The sequence below is a fragment of the Cydia splendana genome, chromosome 5, assembly GCF_910591565.1.
Source record: "Cydia splendana chromosome 5, ilCydSple1.2, whole genome shotgun sequence".
NCBI classification, from domain to species: Eukaryota; Metazoa; Arthropoda; class Insecta; order Lepidoptera; family Tortricidae; genus Cydia; species Cydia splendana.
The window spans coordinates 16686417-16703415 of NC_085964.1; the positions used below are offsets into that span (position 1 = coordinate 16686417).

The 16999-nt window shown below is 40.0% G+C and overlaps 1 protein-coding gene across 1 annotated transcript in view; it reads right to left on the reverse strand.

Moving 5' to 3' along the window:
- The window catches only part of LOC134791012 (transcription-associated protein 1), a 60876-nt gene that overhangs the window by 10879 nt on the left and 32998 nt on the right, over window positions 1-16999 (reverse strand). The window contains exons 33-42 of the mRNA XM_063762063.1: window positions 16274-16417; window positions 15270-15540; window positions 12825-13036; window positions 12173-12388; window positions 11388-11876; window positions 10996-11160; window positions 10466-10597; window positions 9767-9934; window positions 2542-2728; window positions 1547-1772 (exon numbers count right to left, since the gene is read on the reverse strand). Coding sequence (XP_063618133.1) covers window positions 1547-1772; window positions 2542-2728; window positions 9767-9934; window positions 10466-10597; window positions 10996-11160; window positions 11388-11876; window positions 12173-12388; window positions 12825-13036; window positions 15270-15540; window positions 16274-16417 — 2210 coding nt within the window. The remainder of the gene's footprint in view (window positions 1-1546; window positions 1773-2541; window positions 2729-9766; window positions 9935-10465; window positions 10598-10995; window positions 11161-11387; window positions 11877-12172; window positions 12389-12824; window positions 13037-15269; window positions 15541-16273; window positions 16418-16999) is intronic.

A 16999-nucleotide genomic window follows, 5' to 3' on the forward strand; every position in this document is an offset into this window, starting at 1 on the left:
ATAGGCATTATTTTAAGATAAAAGTTCTATAATATAATACAAGATTACAATTGTCATCAAAATTCATTGACGTACAGAAGTCAAATACGTTTTTAAACTGACGCAAAATGATACCAGCATAATAAAAATTGATCCCAATCAGTAAAGATGAGTCTTTAAACTTTTTTCATTTTAAGCGAGTTTTGAAGGAACATAATACTTAAATTCGACTGTAATCGTATTGTTTTAAGATAGTTTACTGCGGTTTTCAACCATTATAACAGCAAATCAAATTTAAATGAGACGCGAGCTGATATTTATGTACCCTATTTTTTGAAATACAGTTTATCTACTGGTATACTTTCTCGTGTGCGTATATGATTTAATGTCAATATAATTGTCAAAAGCAAGAAAATCAAGCTGTCATTTTCATTTGAAGAAGTACACGTGTGCTCCGGTGTAGCCCCAACGGGCATCTGACTTGAAGAAGAATTTTGAGTGATGTCGTCAATGTATGGAAATTGTTCGAAAGTTTACATTTGAGATTGAATTTCTGTGTTGTCTTTGTGAGTAAAAATATAAATCGATAATAAATTGGTAGCTGGATTATCTAGCTTTCAGAATCATACAATAATTCAATTACTGTCAAAGACAAAATTGTTTTGCTTCCGTCTCAAACGGAACTCCATATTTCGATTTTTTGATACTTTTAGTGTCGATTTGTAGAGAATAACAGCAAATTAAAAATACAATGGCATGAAGAGTCGGTACACGGTTTCTTCGTGAACAAATTTACGTGTAATTTAATGCAATTATTAAACATTTATTGAACAAATTATGGTTACAAAGTGAGGTCTAAATCGAAAACGTCATATACCGGCCCCTTAAGTATATATTTTCACAGAAAAAAGTAGAAACAATTGAAAAAATTAGCTTTGCCGCCTTTTTATTAAATAGAAGTGTATTTTTCTGCCAAAAATACGCCAACCTATTTGAGACAGCTAAATAGTCGCGGTACTAATCATCTGTTTGGCTGTTTAATGGGCCTGTGCCTTCATTTGATATGGCCATTTCAACTTTTAAAAAGTTTGGAACTCGACAAATAATGGAATTTGTATGCAACATTGCAGTCCCAAAATCGAGACTGCAATGTTTTTAACTTTTTAATTTTTGACTGACCATAAACTACGCGCTTCGCAACCTATTTTTTAAACGGCAACGTCGACTTTGCCGTCCATTTTTGAGAAAAATAATAGTTCAGCTTCATTATAAAATGCTCTCACATAATTGCGACTACAGCACAAACAAACAAATTGAAAGTAAATGAAAAATTGGATGTTAAAATGATTAGGGTAAGAACTTGTAATAATAATAAAACCACAATAAAACTACGTGCTTAATTCTAAAAGGAACCCTCGCCGGTTGCATGGATTACGGCCTCCTAGAGTCTGTTCGGAAAGTGAAGAGTCGGGGAATGTATTAGGCCCCATACATTCCACGACTCTTCTCTTTCCGCACAGACTATACACAAAATGACGTCATTTACACTTTTCAGTGCCACACTCACTTGGGCAAAACCTTAGTCTTCGCCTCCAATATCTTGACCCACTTCCTCAGCTTCTGTATGAGGTTCTGCAGCTTCATGGCGTTGGGCTGCGTGAAGTCGAAGTCGCTGGTGAACTGCGTCTTCATCTTCTGGAACACGGGGTCCTGCACCGTGGCCTGCGCGCGCCGCGCCAGGCTCTCGGAGGCGGCTGAAGAGAATGCACCACTTACACTACTTGAAACATTTTCTGTCGACATACAAAATATACTACTTGTATGAAACACGCATTCGCTGATGCCAGGTATGATTAAGTTTAACATGCATACTAGACCAGATTTACTTCTGTAAAGAAAGTTATTTTGTATTATTATTGAATGGCCATCGCATTGCAGTAAGTTATATTGACCCTTTGACCGCTTACTGACGCACGCGGTTACAGCATAATATCAACGTTTGTGCAATCCGTCAAGGTTCACAATGACGCGCAGCGCAGGATGACGTGACGTTCAAAGGGTTAAAGATTCATTGATTGTATAAGACGTATAAATTCTGGGACAAATTCGTGCTATACAGCTCTGTAGTTTGTATTTATTTTAAACACTTTCACGTGTCAATACTAGTGTTTTTGAAATTTCTACTTCAAAGATAGCAAAGTGAACGCTCAAGTAAATTCGTATTTTTTTTGCGTTATCTCTATTATGTGGTCATTGCATCTCACTCTCTATCTAAGCAAGATGTGAAATACAAATACACATTGGACCAAGATATTGGATAGATGGAATACCACCCTTACTTAAATGTCGCCTTGGACGAGTATTTCGTGCGTTGTTTTGTGAGCAGTAAAGAATATTGGCATTTTTCATAAACGCACTACAGGCCTATATTAGCTATGAATCGTTCTTTATCTGACATTTTGACTTAGTATTTGTAAGAAAGGGATAAAATATAATTTAGTTAAATCAGGCCCGTAAAGTCTTATGAATAAGGGGGTTAGACTATATGATATAAATACTGACTGATGCCGATGCCTATGCAGATGCCGAAGGTGGAGACGACCTTCTTGATGAAGTTGAGCGTGTGCGGCGTGACGGTGGCGTCGGCCACGGCGGCGCGGTGGTGGAACGCCACCACGTGGCACTTGGCCAGCCCCGCGCGCAGCTGACGCAGCACCTCCTCGTACCAGTTCTCGCGGAACCACACCATCTAGTAAAACAATACCACGTTACAACCATGTTCTCAATAAACCACTCACCAAACAGAAGTCATAATTAGTTACCAGAGTTTGTTGTCTCTTAGTCTTGAAGAGAATTTGAACCTCATATGAATCACATTCTTTTTTTAGGGTTTCGTTGTCACCTAGAAACCCTTATAGTTTCGCCATGTCTGTCTGTCTGTCTGTCTGTCCGAGGGTTTGCTCCGTGATCGTTAGTGATAGAAAGCTGCAATTTGGCATGGATACATAAATCATGCATTGCGACAGAACAGTAAAATAAAAAGTACAAAAAAAAAAATTTAGGTGTACCTCCCATACAAAAAGTTTTTATTTTAATGACAGCGTTTTACACAAAAATAAAACGCTAATTAAATAACTTACCATATTCGAAACCTAAGAATAATATTGAGAATGGCAACATTGTGTTGTCGGTCGTATTGTCCTTTTCTAGCATATACGTCCCTCTCTCTCTATCACATTCCCACCACAGAGCAGTTGGTTTTGACAGGTGTTTGACAGTTACCGCCAAAACAAATTTCCAAGTCATTGTCTCAAAATTATACATATTTACACCAGGCAGGATTAAAACTTTAGGTTTCGAATATGGTAAGTTATTTAATTAGCGTTTTATTTTTGTGTAAAACGCTGTCATTAAACAACTGTACCGATATTCGAAACCTAAGAATAATATTGAGACGTGTTTGTTATCGCCTGGTGGTGGGAAGACGCCAAGCCAATGTGATTATACATGTACTTATTATGTATATGTAATATTATTATATTATGAGTGTTTAATTAATTATGTAGTACACCCTTTATTTTAACACCTGTGAGGAGAGAGGTATTATGTAAAGCATACAATTTGATATACCATTATATTATGTTACTAACTTTGCATTTCATATACGTACTTAATGTACTTATAAATGTTCAAAGAGAAAAAATGAGTCACCACAATGGTGCTATACTTAATTATATGTATGTGAAAACTAGGTAAAAGAAGATGAGATAAGTCAGTCTACTCTTCAAGGAGCATACAACATCTGTGATAAGGAGTGATGTAATTCAAGTATGAAAAGAATAAAATCATAAAGTACTCGAGTAGTTTTTATTATTTTATAACTCCCAATTATTAACAAATTTGATAATAATTATCTAGTAAAGCAAGCAGTTGCAGGAATATAACAAGGACAAGACCTTTCTTATTTCCAGAATCCCTCGGGATTAAGTAGACGAATATTTTAAATATTCGTTATAATTCACTATCACTACCCACAAAGTTAATATTGGGTACCTACTTACTAAAATGTCATAGGGAATTACTGAATTCCTTTAATGACTGTGAGTCAGTGTGAGCTATATACTTGGTTATAGCTATAAAATGCATTTAATCCTTTGTACGCTTTACTAACGCGAACGCGAGCTAATGTACCTAAACAAACCTTACTTAAAATTGTGAAGGTTACTTTGAGAGCTTAAGCCATAACATAACACTCATGTGGGCACGCCTAGTTATGACGCTTTTTGGTGCTCTTGGCGTTCAAATGGTTAATATAGAAATGCCACAGAACCTTATCAATTATATTTGTAAAGGTGCAGGCTCATTCTGCTTATATTCATGTTTAGCTATCATCAAGTGACCTTAATTGTACTCATTAATTTCTATATATGCAGTAAGAGTAGTTTACCTTATCTGGTGCCTACTAGTAGGCATAAGCTTGATTGGTTCTGAACGCTAAAGTGGTTTAATTTATGTAAACCATTCATAGCATTGCTTAATTCAGAATATTCAGTTTCCTCTTTCCAGTGTGTAAATTATTAAGAATAAGGTACTTAATTCGAAACCTTAGCTCATCGCATATGTGTTTTTAACCAAAATGCAAATTTGTGTGTTTATTTAGTGATCATACATTATTTGCAATAATTGTGCGGACCATGGGGTCCCCGACCTTTTGCCGGGCACCCGTGGGCCCAAAGCCAACAGCGCAGAGGCCCTTTAAGAGGGACCTATTTCATCCAATGCTAGAGTCAACACTTTGTCGAATCTATTTGATATTTATGTATACTTATCCTCCTTATGAACTAAGGATAATTGTAACTTTTTGATATCAAATATACGCCGAATTGTCAATTATTTTATATTTTGAAATACATATAATATTACTGGATTTGGATCAGTGTGCTTTTGAATACTATATCTCTGGCCTACTATATAGGCTAATCTATTAGCATCCCGCCTCCTGGAAGGCAGTCTACAGACTTTTTAGATATATATTCACAGTAGTGCTAAGTGTGTGGACCTAGTTTTCCGACACTTGACTGCATGAGATTATAGTGAACATTTTTTCAGGTCTCGGGCAAGAAGGGTACCTAGATAGGTTGAGGTCCTTAACTTGTGGATTTGGTAAGAGCAAGACACAGGCGGGGTGTAAATTGATTAATCCACCATGTTTCAAGAGATTCATGTGCATTGATGCCTTCAGGTAACGCTGTTCAGACAGACTAACACTTTGGCAGAGTTTTGCCAACATATAATAAATGACTGCATTTGTTTGGGTGTACATGTTCCACACCAAAGACATATTTATATATTTCAATCCATTTTTGAAAGTTTGGCGTTTCAAAATAGCTTCGCCTTTTCGCAAGGCGTGCTCCTGTTTCTCTATTTTATTGTGCAAGCGAACAGTATCACAATGCTATAATTTTGTATAAATTGAGAACTAGAGGGTCATGCCCTAGGCGTGACCGCCCAGAAGTTGTGCTAGAACCTTTCGTGCAAACCATTCAGTCACTGTTTTTAAAAACCTTTTGTAGTGGGTACATTCCACGTTCTTAAATTTGTTAAACGTGTAGTATCAAACTATGACAAGTCATGATAAGTGAATTAAGTGGTAACAGTATCTGGTCCGTGCATAGAAGCACTTGCCCTTGAGGTTAGGGCATGGGTAGTTTATAATAAACTTAATCCGTGGGAGCACTTACTGGTTTAAAACTTCCAGGGTCACAATACAGACATAAGGGTGTAAAATACATAATTCATAAACGCCCGTTAGGCCAGTTTTGTATATTTTATTTCAAACATGCTTGTGCAGCACCGCCAGCACATAATAATTTCCCATACCATGGCAGTCAGGGATATAATAATTAAATAGGTAGGTAACCTTGGTCATATCGTGTACATAGGTAGGTACTCGTAAACATGTTAACTGAAAGACTAGTGCTCTCGAGGCAAATATAATTTATGCAACTGTGAGCTGCTCTTACATTGGGATCATATGTATTTATTTCTAGTCTGCCTTAGCAGGCCTAGACTTCAAAGGTTTTTAGATATTCATAGTGCCATTAAACGGACCTTTTGTACACCTTGAGCAGGCTGTTTGTTTCACACTATGAGTAATATGTATTGTAAACATAGCTTATTTCAGAATGGAATCGTAAGCTCTGTCGTGTCGTGAGCTTACCGAGCCTGATTTAATTAGAGTCCACAGATTATCTGGACCTTGGAGGATTGACCACTCCTTATTCTAATTATCAATATTCTTCCTGGGCTTATAGTCGAAATTCAGCGACTAAATTTCTTAGTATTATCTATGCCGCCCAAGTTATGAGGCTTAGCGTCTCCAGACCACAATTTTATTTCTATATTAGGTTGCAAAGATTTTATCATCTTTAAAATAAAAATGAGTCGAAATAGGCCTGGAATCTTAGGTTATTTTTTACCTTTTATGATTTTAGAAATGTTATTGTAAATAGTAAGTAGTTTTCACTTTTACCACAGTTAATTAACCCAATTTTGGGTTTAGCCAACAGGGTGTTCGGGACCCTTAGAATAGATTGGTAAACAGAAATGAAAACTCTAATAACGAAGCCTTGCCTATTTCGACTGATTTTTACCCAAAACATTATTTTAAACCCTTTTTACTTTCTCTAAGAGGAGATATTTACAAATTCATCTTTGTAATATTTTTCTGATTGTGGCCTACTCGCTCGCTTGTGTTATAACCATATCATTTATATGTCTGACATGCCTTGCGCAGGCTTACATAGGTTATAATATCATCATCAATAACTTGACGTCAGTTTGTGAACGAATCAAAGATTCTTTGGCACACCTTACGCAGGTGGAAACATGGCAGCCTTGCGCAGGCTTAGATAGGTACATAATATATTGGTTTTATCACAAATAACATGACGTTAGTTTGTGAACGAATAAAAGATTCTCTTAGGCACACCTCACGCAGGTGGAACCATAACAGACTTAGGTTTAAGAATATCATTCAAATCAAATACCCTGTGGGTAATATTCCCTTAGTTGCGGGTTCCTTGCTCGACAAGGTGAAAGGCTTTAAGCAGGCTTTAACAGGCACTTTTAGAGAGTGTCATTCACGGTGACGCGCAGATTTGCCAAAACTAAACTTTAACTGTACAGTTAACTAATATAATTTGACAATATGAACCAAACCATGCGTCTTCGTCAATGAATCAATCTAAAGATTCCCGTATCGTTAATGCCTTTCCAAATCACAGGCTTCCGATTTTATTTGAAACGTTTACAAGTGTACTATTTATGTAGGTAGGTAGGTAGGCTTAAGAATTGACCCTCTTGTATGTAGTTACGTATAGAATTAATAATCAAATTATTCAAATCCAAAATAACACAAGCACATATAGCAACTACATGCAAGAGTTCTTTCCTTAACCTTTTTAGGCTGTAAGTACCTGCTAAGTTATTTATTTAAGTAGGTACCTACCTACATTTTAACCATTTTTTTTTTTTTTATCAAAGATCTAGTTGGAGAGATATAAGTTGGTAGATAAAGAGTGAAATACTTCACGATTTCGCATGTCATTCTTGCGCAGAGCCATGCTAATCTCTCTCTAGTGTCTCTGTAATGTCTAGTCAGATTTAAGTTTATGTACTGCCGAAGTACTCAGTTTCCACAAAAATAAATGCAATGTTTGCGATGTAGGTTTGTTCGTTACCTTGCGTCCCTCAGAGCGGAAATAGAAGCTCCGCGAAGCGGAGCTTCGTCGACTCCTAAGCGGGTACACATTATTTATCAGCAAGTTTATTACCAAAAAATTAATTTTGCAATAAATATTATATTAACCCGGAACGGGATAAAAAGACAAATTGCTGATAGATACTTGGACAGATAAAACCTACACGTCTATAAGCTTCTACCTTCATACGTAGGTTCTACGTAACACGTATTAACTATCCGATTCTTTCGTATTCGAAAACACAAATCACTTGAAAACTGAAGGGTATGCCTCCACAGATCACCATTTAAGTATTATAATTTCAACCGTTATTATACACACACACAAATATTTAAACTAACAAGACTCTGAAGAGACTTAATGTAGGTATAAAATTAAATTATATTGGTGACACGTGCACGCTTTACCAGCTCGATGTGTTTTCTAACATGTGTTTTAGTATTTTCATTGGCATAGCCACGGTGCGCGCAGGCAGCCTTTGAAAACACTTGCACATCACTATTCCGGATAGTTTTTATTTGCTAGATAGTTTAACGGACAACTAAATTTAAATATTTATTTCGAACGGCAAAAGCCGTTAGAAACTGTTTTTCAATATAGTCAGCTAAACTGGGGTACAAATTCAAAAACTCACCAGCAGTTTAGCTTCACGACCTTCCAGATGGAAAAACAGCAAGCCAATGACTTGGAAATTTGTTTTGGCGGTAACTGTCAAACACCTGTCAAAACCAACTGCTCTGTGGTGGGAATGTGATAGAGAGAGAGGGACGTATATGCTAGAAAAGGACAATACGACCGACAACACAATGTTGCCATTCTCAATATTATTCTTAGGTTTCGAATATCGGTACAGTTGTTTAATTTTTTAAATTGGTAGTATCGCACTGGGTTCAGGCTCACCCGTTTACGACTAATGACGCTCCTATTTCTTTAGATACACCAAAAAAGAGGAAGTTTTAATTCTGGACCGCTGAACTTCACAATTAGTCCCACTCATCAAACCAGGATCTGTTTCGCCCGACCGTTTAAAACTTAGTAAGATGGAGCTGCCGGGTTTCCACAGATTTGTCCTAGTTTGGAGGCCGTCCGGAGGGGTTTTCAAAAAGCGTCCGGACACTTTTTATGTGAGGAAACACCTTATTGAATTTAATTATTTACCGGTATTATTGTGTACAAAGTAGGTAAAAACCCGTCCGGATAAATACACGTCCGGGGAAAAACTGCATTTACGCCGAATGTCCGGGTTCTTTCAAGTCTTTGTCCGGGTTCGACGAATTTAGAGATGGCAGCCCTAGATCTGTATCTAGGCCCAAACTCCGGTAAATTGGTGTGAATAGTACGACGCTCCCCTAGCTCTAGTATACCTGATCGACGATGCCCTCCAGCGAGGAGAGCACGGTGGGATGTATCTCGCGCTGCAGCTGCATGATCTTCGAGCAGCGCCACATGGGCAGCGTGGCCTTGATGGGGCCGGTCTAAACTCTAGCCGGTAGGTGTGACGCACATAATGCTACACTAGTAGTATATACCTGATCGACGATGCCCTCCAGCGAGGAGAGCACGGTGGGATGTATCTCGCGCTGCAGCTGCATGATCTTCGAGCAGCGCCACATGGGCAGCGTGGCCTTGATGGGGCCGGTCTAAACTCTAGCCGGTAGGTGTGACGCACATAATGCTACACTAGTAGTATATACCTGATCGACGATGCCCTCCAGCGAGGAGAGCACGGTGGGATGTATCTCGCGCTGCAGCTGCATGATCTTCGAGCAGCGCCACATGGGCAGCGTGGCCTTGATGGGGCCGGTCTAAACTCTAGCCGGTAGGTGTGACGCACATAATGCTACACTAGTAGTATATACCTGATCGACGATGCCCTCCAGCGAGGAGAGCACGGTGGGATGTATCTCGCGCTGCAGCTGCATGATCTTCGAGCAGCGCCACATGGGCAGCGTGGCCTTGATGGGGCCGGTCTAAACTCTAGCCGGTAGGTGTGACGCACATAATGCTACACTAGTAGTATATACCTGATCGACGATGCCCTCCAGCGAGGAGAGCACGGTGGGATGTATCTCGCGCTGCAGCTGCATGATCTTCGAGCAGCGCCACATGGGCAGCGTGGCCTTGATGGGGCCGGTCTCGCCCGTGGGACCGCCGCTGGAAGACGATGCGCCTTGCTCTGCCGTCCTTCCAGGCTGAAACAATGCAATTTAACTTAGTAGTACATCATTACAGGGGCTGGAAAAATAGAGATTGCCAGTCAAGTAGTAAGAGTGCTTATCGTGAGGTCTTGTGTAAAGGAAGGGGGTTATCGTGTTATCTGTAGATTTATCGTGTTGTCTTCGGCACCACTTCTCGCCGAAATGAGGCTGGGAGTCGCCAGAGGTATTAGGGAAGTTGGTGGGGACCGCAACACGTGAATATTAGCGACCAAGAGAAGAAGTTATTTATATTTCAAGCCTTTTTTAAACTTGTTTTTTACTAGACTAGAGTTTAATGAAATGGGTATCAGAACGAATGTTAGTGGCAAAACAGGGGTTTCAGTGAGTTCAAAATTGTATGATTTGTTGACTTTGACAGCTCGCTTTACATTCCAAGACCTCATGCTGCACATAACCCAGTTTTTCTCTGAAATATTTTCGGGTAGAATACTAGTTGGCTACCTAAACACTAACGTCAATCAGTAACGCTCGTCAGTAGGCTTATTAATCCTACTTGGTACTTACAGCGGCAGACTGGTGTGGTAGATTCGAGGCCAAATTTTCCGCTGTTTTGTGCCTCTCGCGTTGTTCTATCTTCAATGTCAGGTACAGGGTCCGAATAGGGAAATACACAGCCTGCGGGTACAAGCGTCCAACCTGCACAAACATACAAATACTTCTATGAGTTTACGTCCATACATAAGGTTATTTTTTGAGATGAGTTCCACTGTGGTAACTTTTCTTTAGCAGCGTAATAGTTTAACGCCTTCACTACCAGGGCGAGCTACGTGTTACGTTCGTAGTCGATGACGCGGTTTTCCGCATAAACGCCACTGTAATTGTCCAGTGCCTCGGTCACGCTCTGATGTTGCTCCACATGTACAGAACCTGCATTAAGCCCTATTTAGACGATGCGAGAACTCGCATGCGAGTTTCATTACATTGCGGTTTTTGATCGGTCGGTTGAATTGGACGTAACCAACAGTCCGCAATGTAACTAAAATCGCATGCGAGTTCGCACGCCTTCTAAATCAGCCATTATACTGTATACTGACGTGGCTGAGCAGGTTGAGGATGACGTTGCCGTCGTACTGCACCAGGCAGGCGAGCAGCTGCGGGATCCACGGCAGCCACTGTACGGGTGGCACGCCTACTGAGTACTTGTCAAGTGCTTCGGCTAGACTGTTCTTCTCGTCGTCGTAGCTAAGCATCCATAGGACCTGGAATTATAGGCGTTATATAATATCGCTTCATATTTTGAGTTTTTTCAAGCCAGCAAAGACTCTTTGCATTCTGACTCCTGAATTTTAACGCGACATCGAATTGTTATGGTACAATCATCATCGATTGAGGTGTTCCAAAACGTTGAAGAGTTCGACTATAATCTAGAAGTGAAACAGGCGTCAATATTTAAAAATCAAGCAATCGAATGAACCAAAAATATTACCTTAGCGCAGTACTTCCTCGACTTTGATTCATTTTGATGCCGGCAAGCGTGTAAGAAGCACGTCATAGCCGACACTCCCACTTGGATCTGCCGCGGGTCTCTAATGAATATCTGCTCCAAGTAATCTCCCCACAACGCCCAAGCTTTCACCAACGTGTCGTGGAGTTGCACTGCGGCCGCAAACGCTTTGTTAGCATCCTCAGAACGCCCTAACTGAGCTAACAGCAATCCTTTGAACGCGTAGAACTCAGCGGTCATTTCCTTCGTGAAATATTTGAAGTTAGTCGACTCGATCATGTCCAAGCCCTCTTGTAGTTCGTCCTTGCCCTCGGTCCACGACATTTGTATGTGGCATTTGACTTGCTGCCTGATTTTCTGGAAGCAATCGACTATCGGGACGCTCGGGATTGTGTAGATGCGGTGCAGCGAATCGAGACACACGCCGGATAGACTGTGCTTTCTTGCTATTTTTGCGAAGTGGATTATTGCCTAGAAAAATTAAAAAAGTAAAGTCAAGGAATATTGCATGTATAATTTGACCGTACTATAATCAAAGAATCAATCTAGCTTTTGGAATCAGGAATTCCGATCGCGATAATCGAAAATCGTCATTTCATTCTTATATATTCGAGCGATATAGAGGTAAATAGACGAGCAAATGACGAAGTAGTTCGAGACTATATCCCAGGTTAAATTGGGTATATAATAACAATGAGTATATATATTATAAAGCTATGAAAGGTAAAACTGTCGCGGGTTTAGCACGACCATAATATTTTACTAACCTGTGCACTAGCATGTACGCCTAGCATACTGTGATTGCTCGCATGGTCAGTCTGCGAGTCGTAGTGAGAAGCTATGAACTGGTAATGGTGTTGTCGCCACGTGAAGATGGCGCCCCAGTGGGACAGCGGGTCTGCGACGACAGGGAGACGGTTGCGCCACGTTTTCACGATGGCTTTCATGTCGTGGAGGGACGTGGGTCGGCTGTGGACGAGACCCTGTGAACAAGCATCAATGTTTAATTAAGAGTGAACAGGTTATTACTGAGCGAGTGAGCTTCGTCTTTGGAGCCGTATACCTAATCAAATCGCTGTTACTTGATGCCCACTCAACCGATGCGACACATTTTTTAACCTTTTCCCGCTGCGTTCATAACAACGACGTACGAACAGACAGCTAACAGAATAGGCCTCGTGCATGAACTATAGGGGGCAGCATAGGAGCCGTCAGATTTTTGGCGCGAGGCGTAAATGTGTAGTTTATGCTTCCGATGTAGCCCACAAGATGGCAGAACCTACTATGCACAAGGAAACGTACCGACGAGAAAGGTAGATGGTACCACTTGCTTTGGCAATGTACATGTGCACATATGTTTCCGATTCAGGCTACCAGATGGGGGACCCTCCAACGCGTACGGTCCCTATATGCACTCACTGTGTGTATCTGTGCGGCCTCGCTCAGCTCCATGAGTTGCTGCGCGGCCCGCAGCAGGGGCAAGTGCGCGTGCGACACGATGCGCGGTAGGCGGCGCCACTCGCGCAGGCACTGCGCGGCCGCGGCCTCCGCGTGCCGCTCCACGCCGCTCAGCTGCTGCTCCACGCCCGCGCAGATGCAGAGGTAGCCGCGGTACAGGTTCACCAGCCAGGCTACAAAAATGTGTCAAAATATAATAAACGTTTCCAATTATTTGCGCTTTTGATTTAACCCATTCAGGGCCAGCGACTCAGCGTATGGGTCATGATCAAACAGTTCCGCAGGGCCAGTGACTCACATGTGAGTCTTGAATAAATTCTGATTTAAACTTAAACGAAACGTAATTTGATGTAATAACGTAAGTATCATATAAGCTAACAACCATTTCTATAAGGTATATTAGGTTAAAAAATTATAAACACGTATTTTTTAATGAAAACAGGGTCTAGAATATTCAAGTTTGGTTTACTATCAGTGCAATATAGTAAATATACTGAAATTCTAGATACATATGCGATGCAAGCAAACAGAAAAATCCATATTTAAAAAATATAAACAATATATACATTTCAGAAGTTATTGCCACGGCTCAAGGTATGGGTCACCGTGGCCTGGCGCTACTTGTAAAAACTACTAATGTTTCCGTAGCAGGCTAAAATAAACTTTATTGGCTGGTTTTAAAGCTTATTTCATGTTGAAGCTGTTTGATATTGTACCATTTTACAACCGATTACTGTTTGGATGATGGTAAGCCACATTTTGTAGGAACCAAACCGTAGTATAAAAATATTTTGTTTTGTATGAGGGGTAAGGCAACTAGGATTTTCTCCCACTGTACTTTTATGTCATAATATTTGGTGATCGTTGTATTGTACCTTAGGCAATTAGCTACTAACAATTTGATGTTAAGGTTATTTTTTTTTTCATTTCAATATAAAACAAGGCGGTTGAAACAGTCATCACTAACTAATATGTATTGTATTACAAACATAGATGTAAGTAAATAAATAAAAGGTCATTGATTGCAAATAGTTTGTGACAAATATTTACAAGTTCTTTAAAAACATCGTGGTTTCTACGGCAGATTAGAAAGTAAGTACTATAATACATTTTAAGTTCTCTATTGTTACTAATATAATGGCGTTTACCAAAACAAAGATAAATGACCGACCAGGGGCCGATTGCATAACAAACTACAACTAATATTACAAGCGGAACTCCTTATTTAATAAGTGAAATTAGGAAAGGAGTTCCGCTTGTAATATTAGTTGTAGTTTGTTATGCAATCGGCCCCAGGTGTAAGCTTATCGGACACACTTGGACAATAAACAAGGAATGTATCCGAGCGGCGGCGGCGGTATTATCTTTCATGTGGTATTTGTCACAAGAGTTCAGGAAGTGATTCATCCCATCTCCCCTATTAGAGATGTATTTTGGAGTAACATGGGAAATATTATTTAGTCACGATTTATTCGTGGGCGACTTTATACTCCTCCTGTGCTGTTTAGTGATTTCGTATTTTGTGACCATGGCTATGGATTACCGGAATTTGAACCCGCCTAACCAAACTGCAATAATTAGTTTTTTTTATAGGCACAGAAAAACGGTGGTTAGTAAAAATGTTGCATAATGCTGTTCAACTGGCCGGCTTCATAAGCGGCGATTTATTTACCGTACGCGCCAGGCTCGAGACCCATAAGCTGAGTCATACGTTTTAGCTAAAAACGGTTTGTATGGTGGCCCGGCGTATTGTGTACGCTCAGCGGTTCGTGGCCATGAATGGGTTAAAGGTCTAGGGACACTTTTGCCTTTTCCCATTAACTTATCGAAGTAGCAAAACCGAATGGTATTTATTTGCATATATGAGTTACATTACAAACTGTCAACTGCTGACTGTAAAGGACACTAGACTAACCCCCTTATTCATAAACACGCTACAAACCTCAATTAGCTAATAATCGTTTGTCTTTATCTGTCATTTTAATCATTTAGACTTATATATTTGTAAGAAAGGGATAAAACATAATTTAACTAAATCAGGCGGCTTAGCACGGTCGCGTTTTTATCCCTTGTCACCATGCCTGTCACGTTCTAACAAGTATGTAAGTGCGAAAGGGACGCGCATAGTGATAGTCGATAAAAATGGAACCGTGCTGAGCCCGCAGACCCGTAAAGTTTTATGAACAAGAGGGTTAATTTTTACCGCAGTCCGTCGCCATGAAAGCTACCGCTACCACAACCCATTTCAAAAACATGCAATCTGTAAAACAAGCGGATGTCCTTTTTTTTAAATATATTTCATAACGACTTGCGCTAGTTTTACAAGTTACAAGCTTTCATTAAACCCTCCGCGGGTCATTATCATGGTATTTAGTACACACGTTATTGTTTGTCAATTTTACTTACCCAATTCTTTCGGACAGTTGTACTCCACTTCAGCAAGCGCATCTTTCATAGTCGTCCAGTTGGGATTCCTCCACGCGCTCTCTAATATAAGGAATGGATCCCGGACGCTGCGGGTCAACCCCAGCTCCAGGAGAGAGTCCCACTGGTTTAACTCCTTGGCACATTTGATCCAGTGCTGTGTCCATAGGGTACACTCCTTGTGCATGTTGTATGAGGATGGGTTTGCGGCATACTCTTGTTTTAGCTTGCTCATCGCGGTGTCGTATGCGCCCTGTAGATTGCAGAAATTGTAATTTAACACAAAAACACATCTACGAGTTTTTCGACTAGACAGGTTTACTTCGTAAAAGATATGGGATCGGAGTCGAACTAGCATCTTAGCGTCGTGGCCGACCGCCTGATCACTGAAGTAATCGCCCCTTCTTCCTGAGTATATTCTTATACATTCTTATTACTATATGAAATAGACTTTGTCTATCGGTGACACTGAACATAATTAGCGTTAGTAACAGTTTTCTAACATTAATTTGCCCACTGAATAATAATATATAATAATTTCAGCCACGTCCCACTGCTGGACACAGGCCTCCTCTCATGCGCGAGAGTAATTGGGCTATAGTCCCCACGCTAGCCCAATGCGGTTTGCCTACTCAATATCAAGGAATAAAAACAAATATGTATAACTAAAAACTATATCGAATCGAAGATACAATAGGGTATTTGACTGTATTTAAAATAAATTGCCATGCACCATGCATGAAATAAAGCACCAGAAGATTAATAGAAAAATGCGGACTGCAGTTATTTTTAGACACAATTTATATTTATAAACCCGTATAAAACTATAAAGAGTAGGTAATATAATTGTGACGTCACATGCTAGTGTTTCATATAAATTCCATAGGAGCAAAATCGTTTTGACAGTTCGAAAAAAGAAACTGCTTTGACTAGTAGTCAAATACCCTATTAGGACTATAATGCCAAGATGATTTATGAATACGCACCTGTGCCAGTTCGTAGAACCCTTGCTGCTCGTAGGCGATGGCCAAGTTGGTCTCGCGGTACCGAGCGTGCTTCTGCCACAAACCGGACCACATGTCTTCTTCTTGCAGCAGCTCGTACATGTCGCTCAGGGAATCCAGTATTTCCTGCAGGGGAACGACTCTTTAGGCATTTACGACTCTTTATAAATTCAGTAGCTTTATTTATTCAATTTGTGAAATCATTTTCATTTTCTTATATTTAGCTCTGTAAATGTCTGTAAGGGGTCATCCATTAATTACATCACACGAATTTCAAGGTTTTTTGACCCCTCCCCCCCTCATTGTCACACTTGGTCACATTTGGCAAACCCCTTCCCTCCTGGTGTGACGTCACATTTTTTCAACGAATTCGGCAAATGGAATCAAGTAGGTTGCACCTATTATTAATGTTTTATATCAAAATATTTTTGAAAAAAGAAATATTAGTAATTTTATAACCCAAAACTGATTAGGAAAGAAAATTAAACGAATAAAAATGATTATCGTTCCAAAAATTTGTTATTTAACTGTACAGCGAATTAAATAATTTAAATAAGTTAAAGTGACATCACAAAGTTTGAGACTCCCCCCTCCCCCCTGTCACAACATGTCACATTTTCTTGACCCCCTTCCCCCCCTAAACGTGTGATGTAATTAATGGATGACCCCTAATCTTTGTTGCAATAAATTTTTTGAGTTATACCAAGA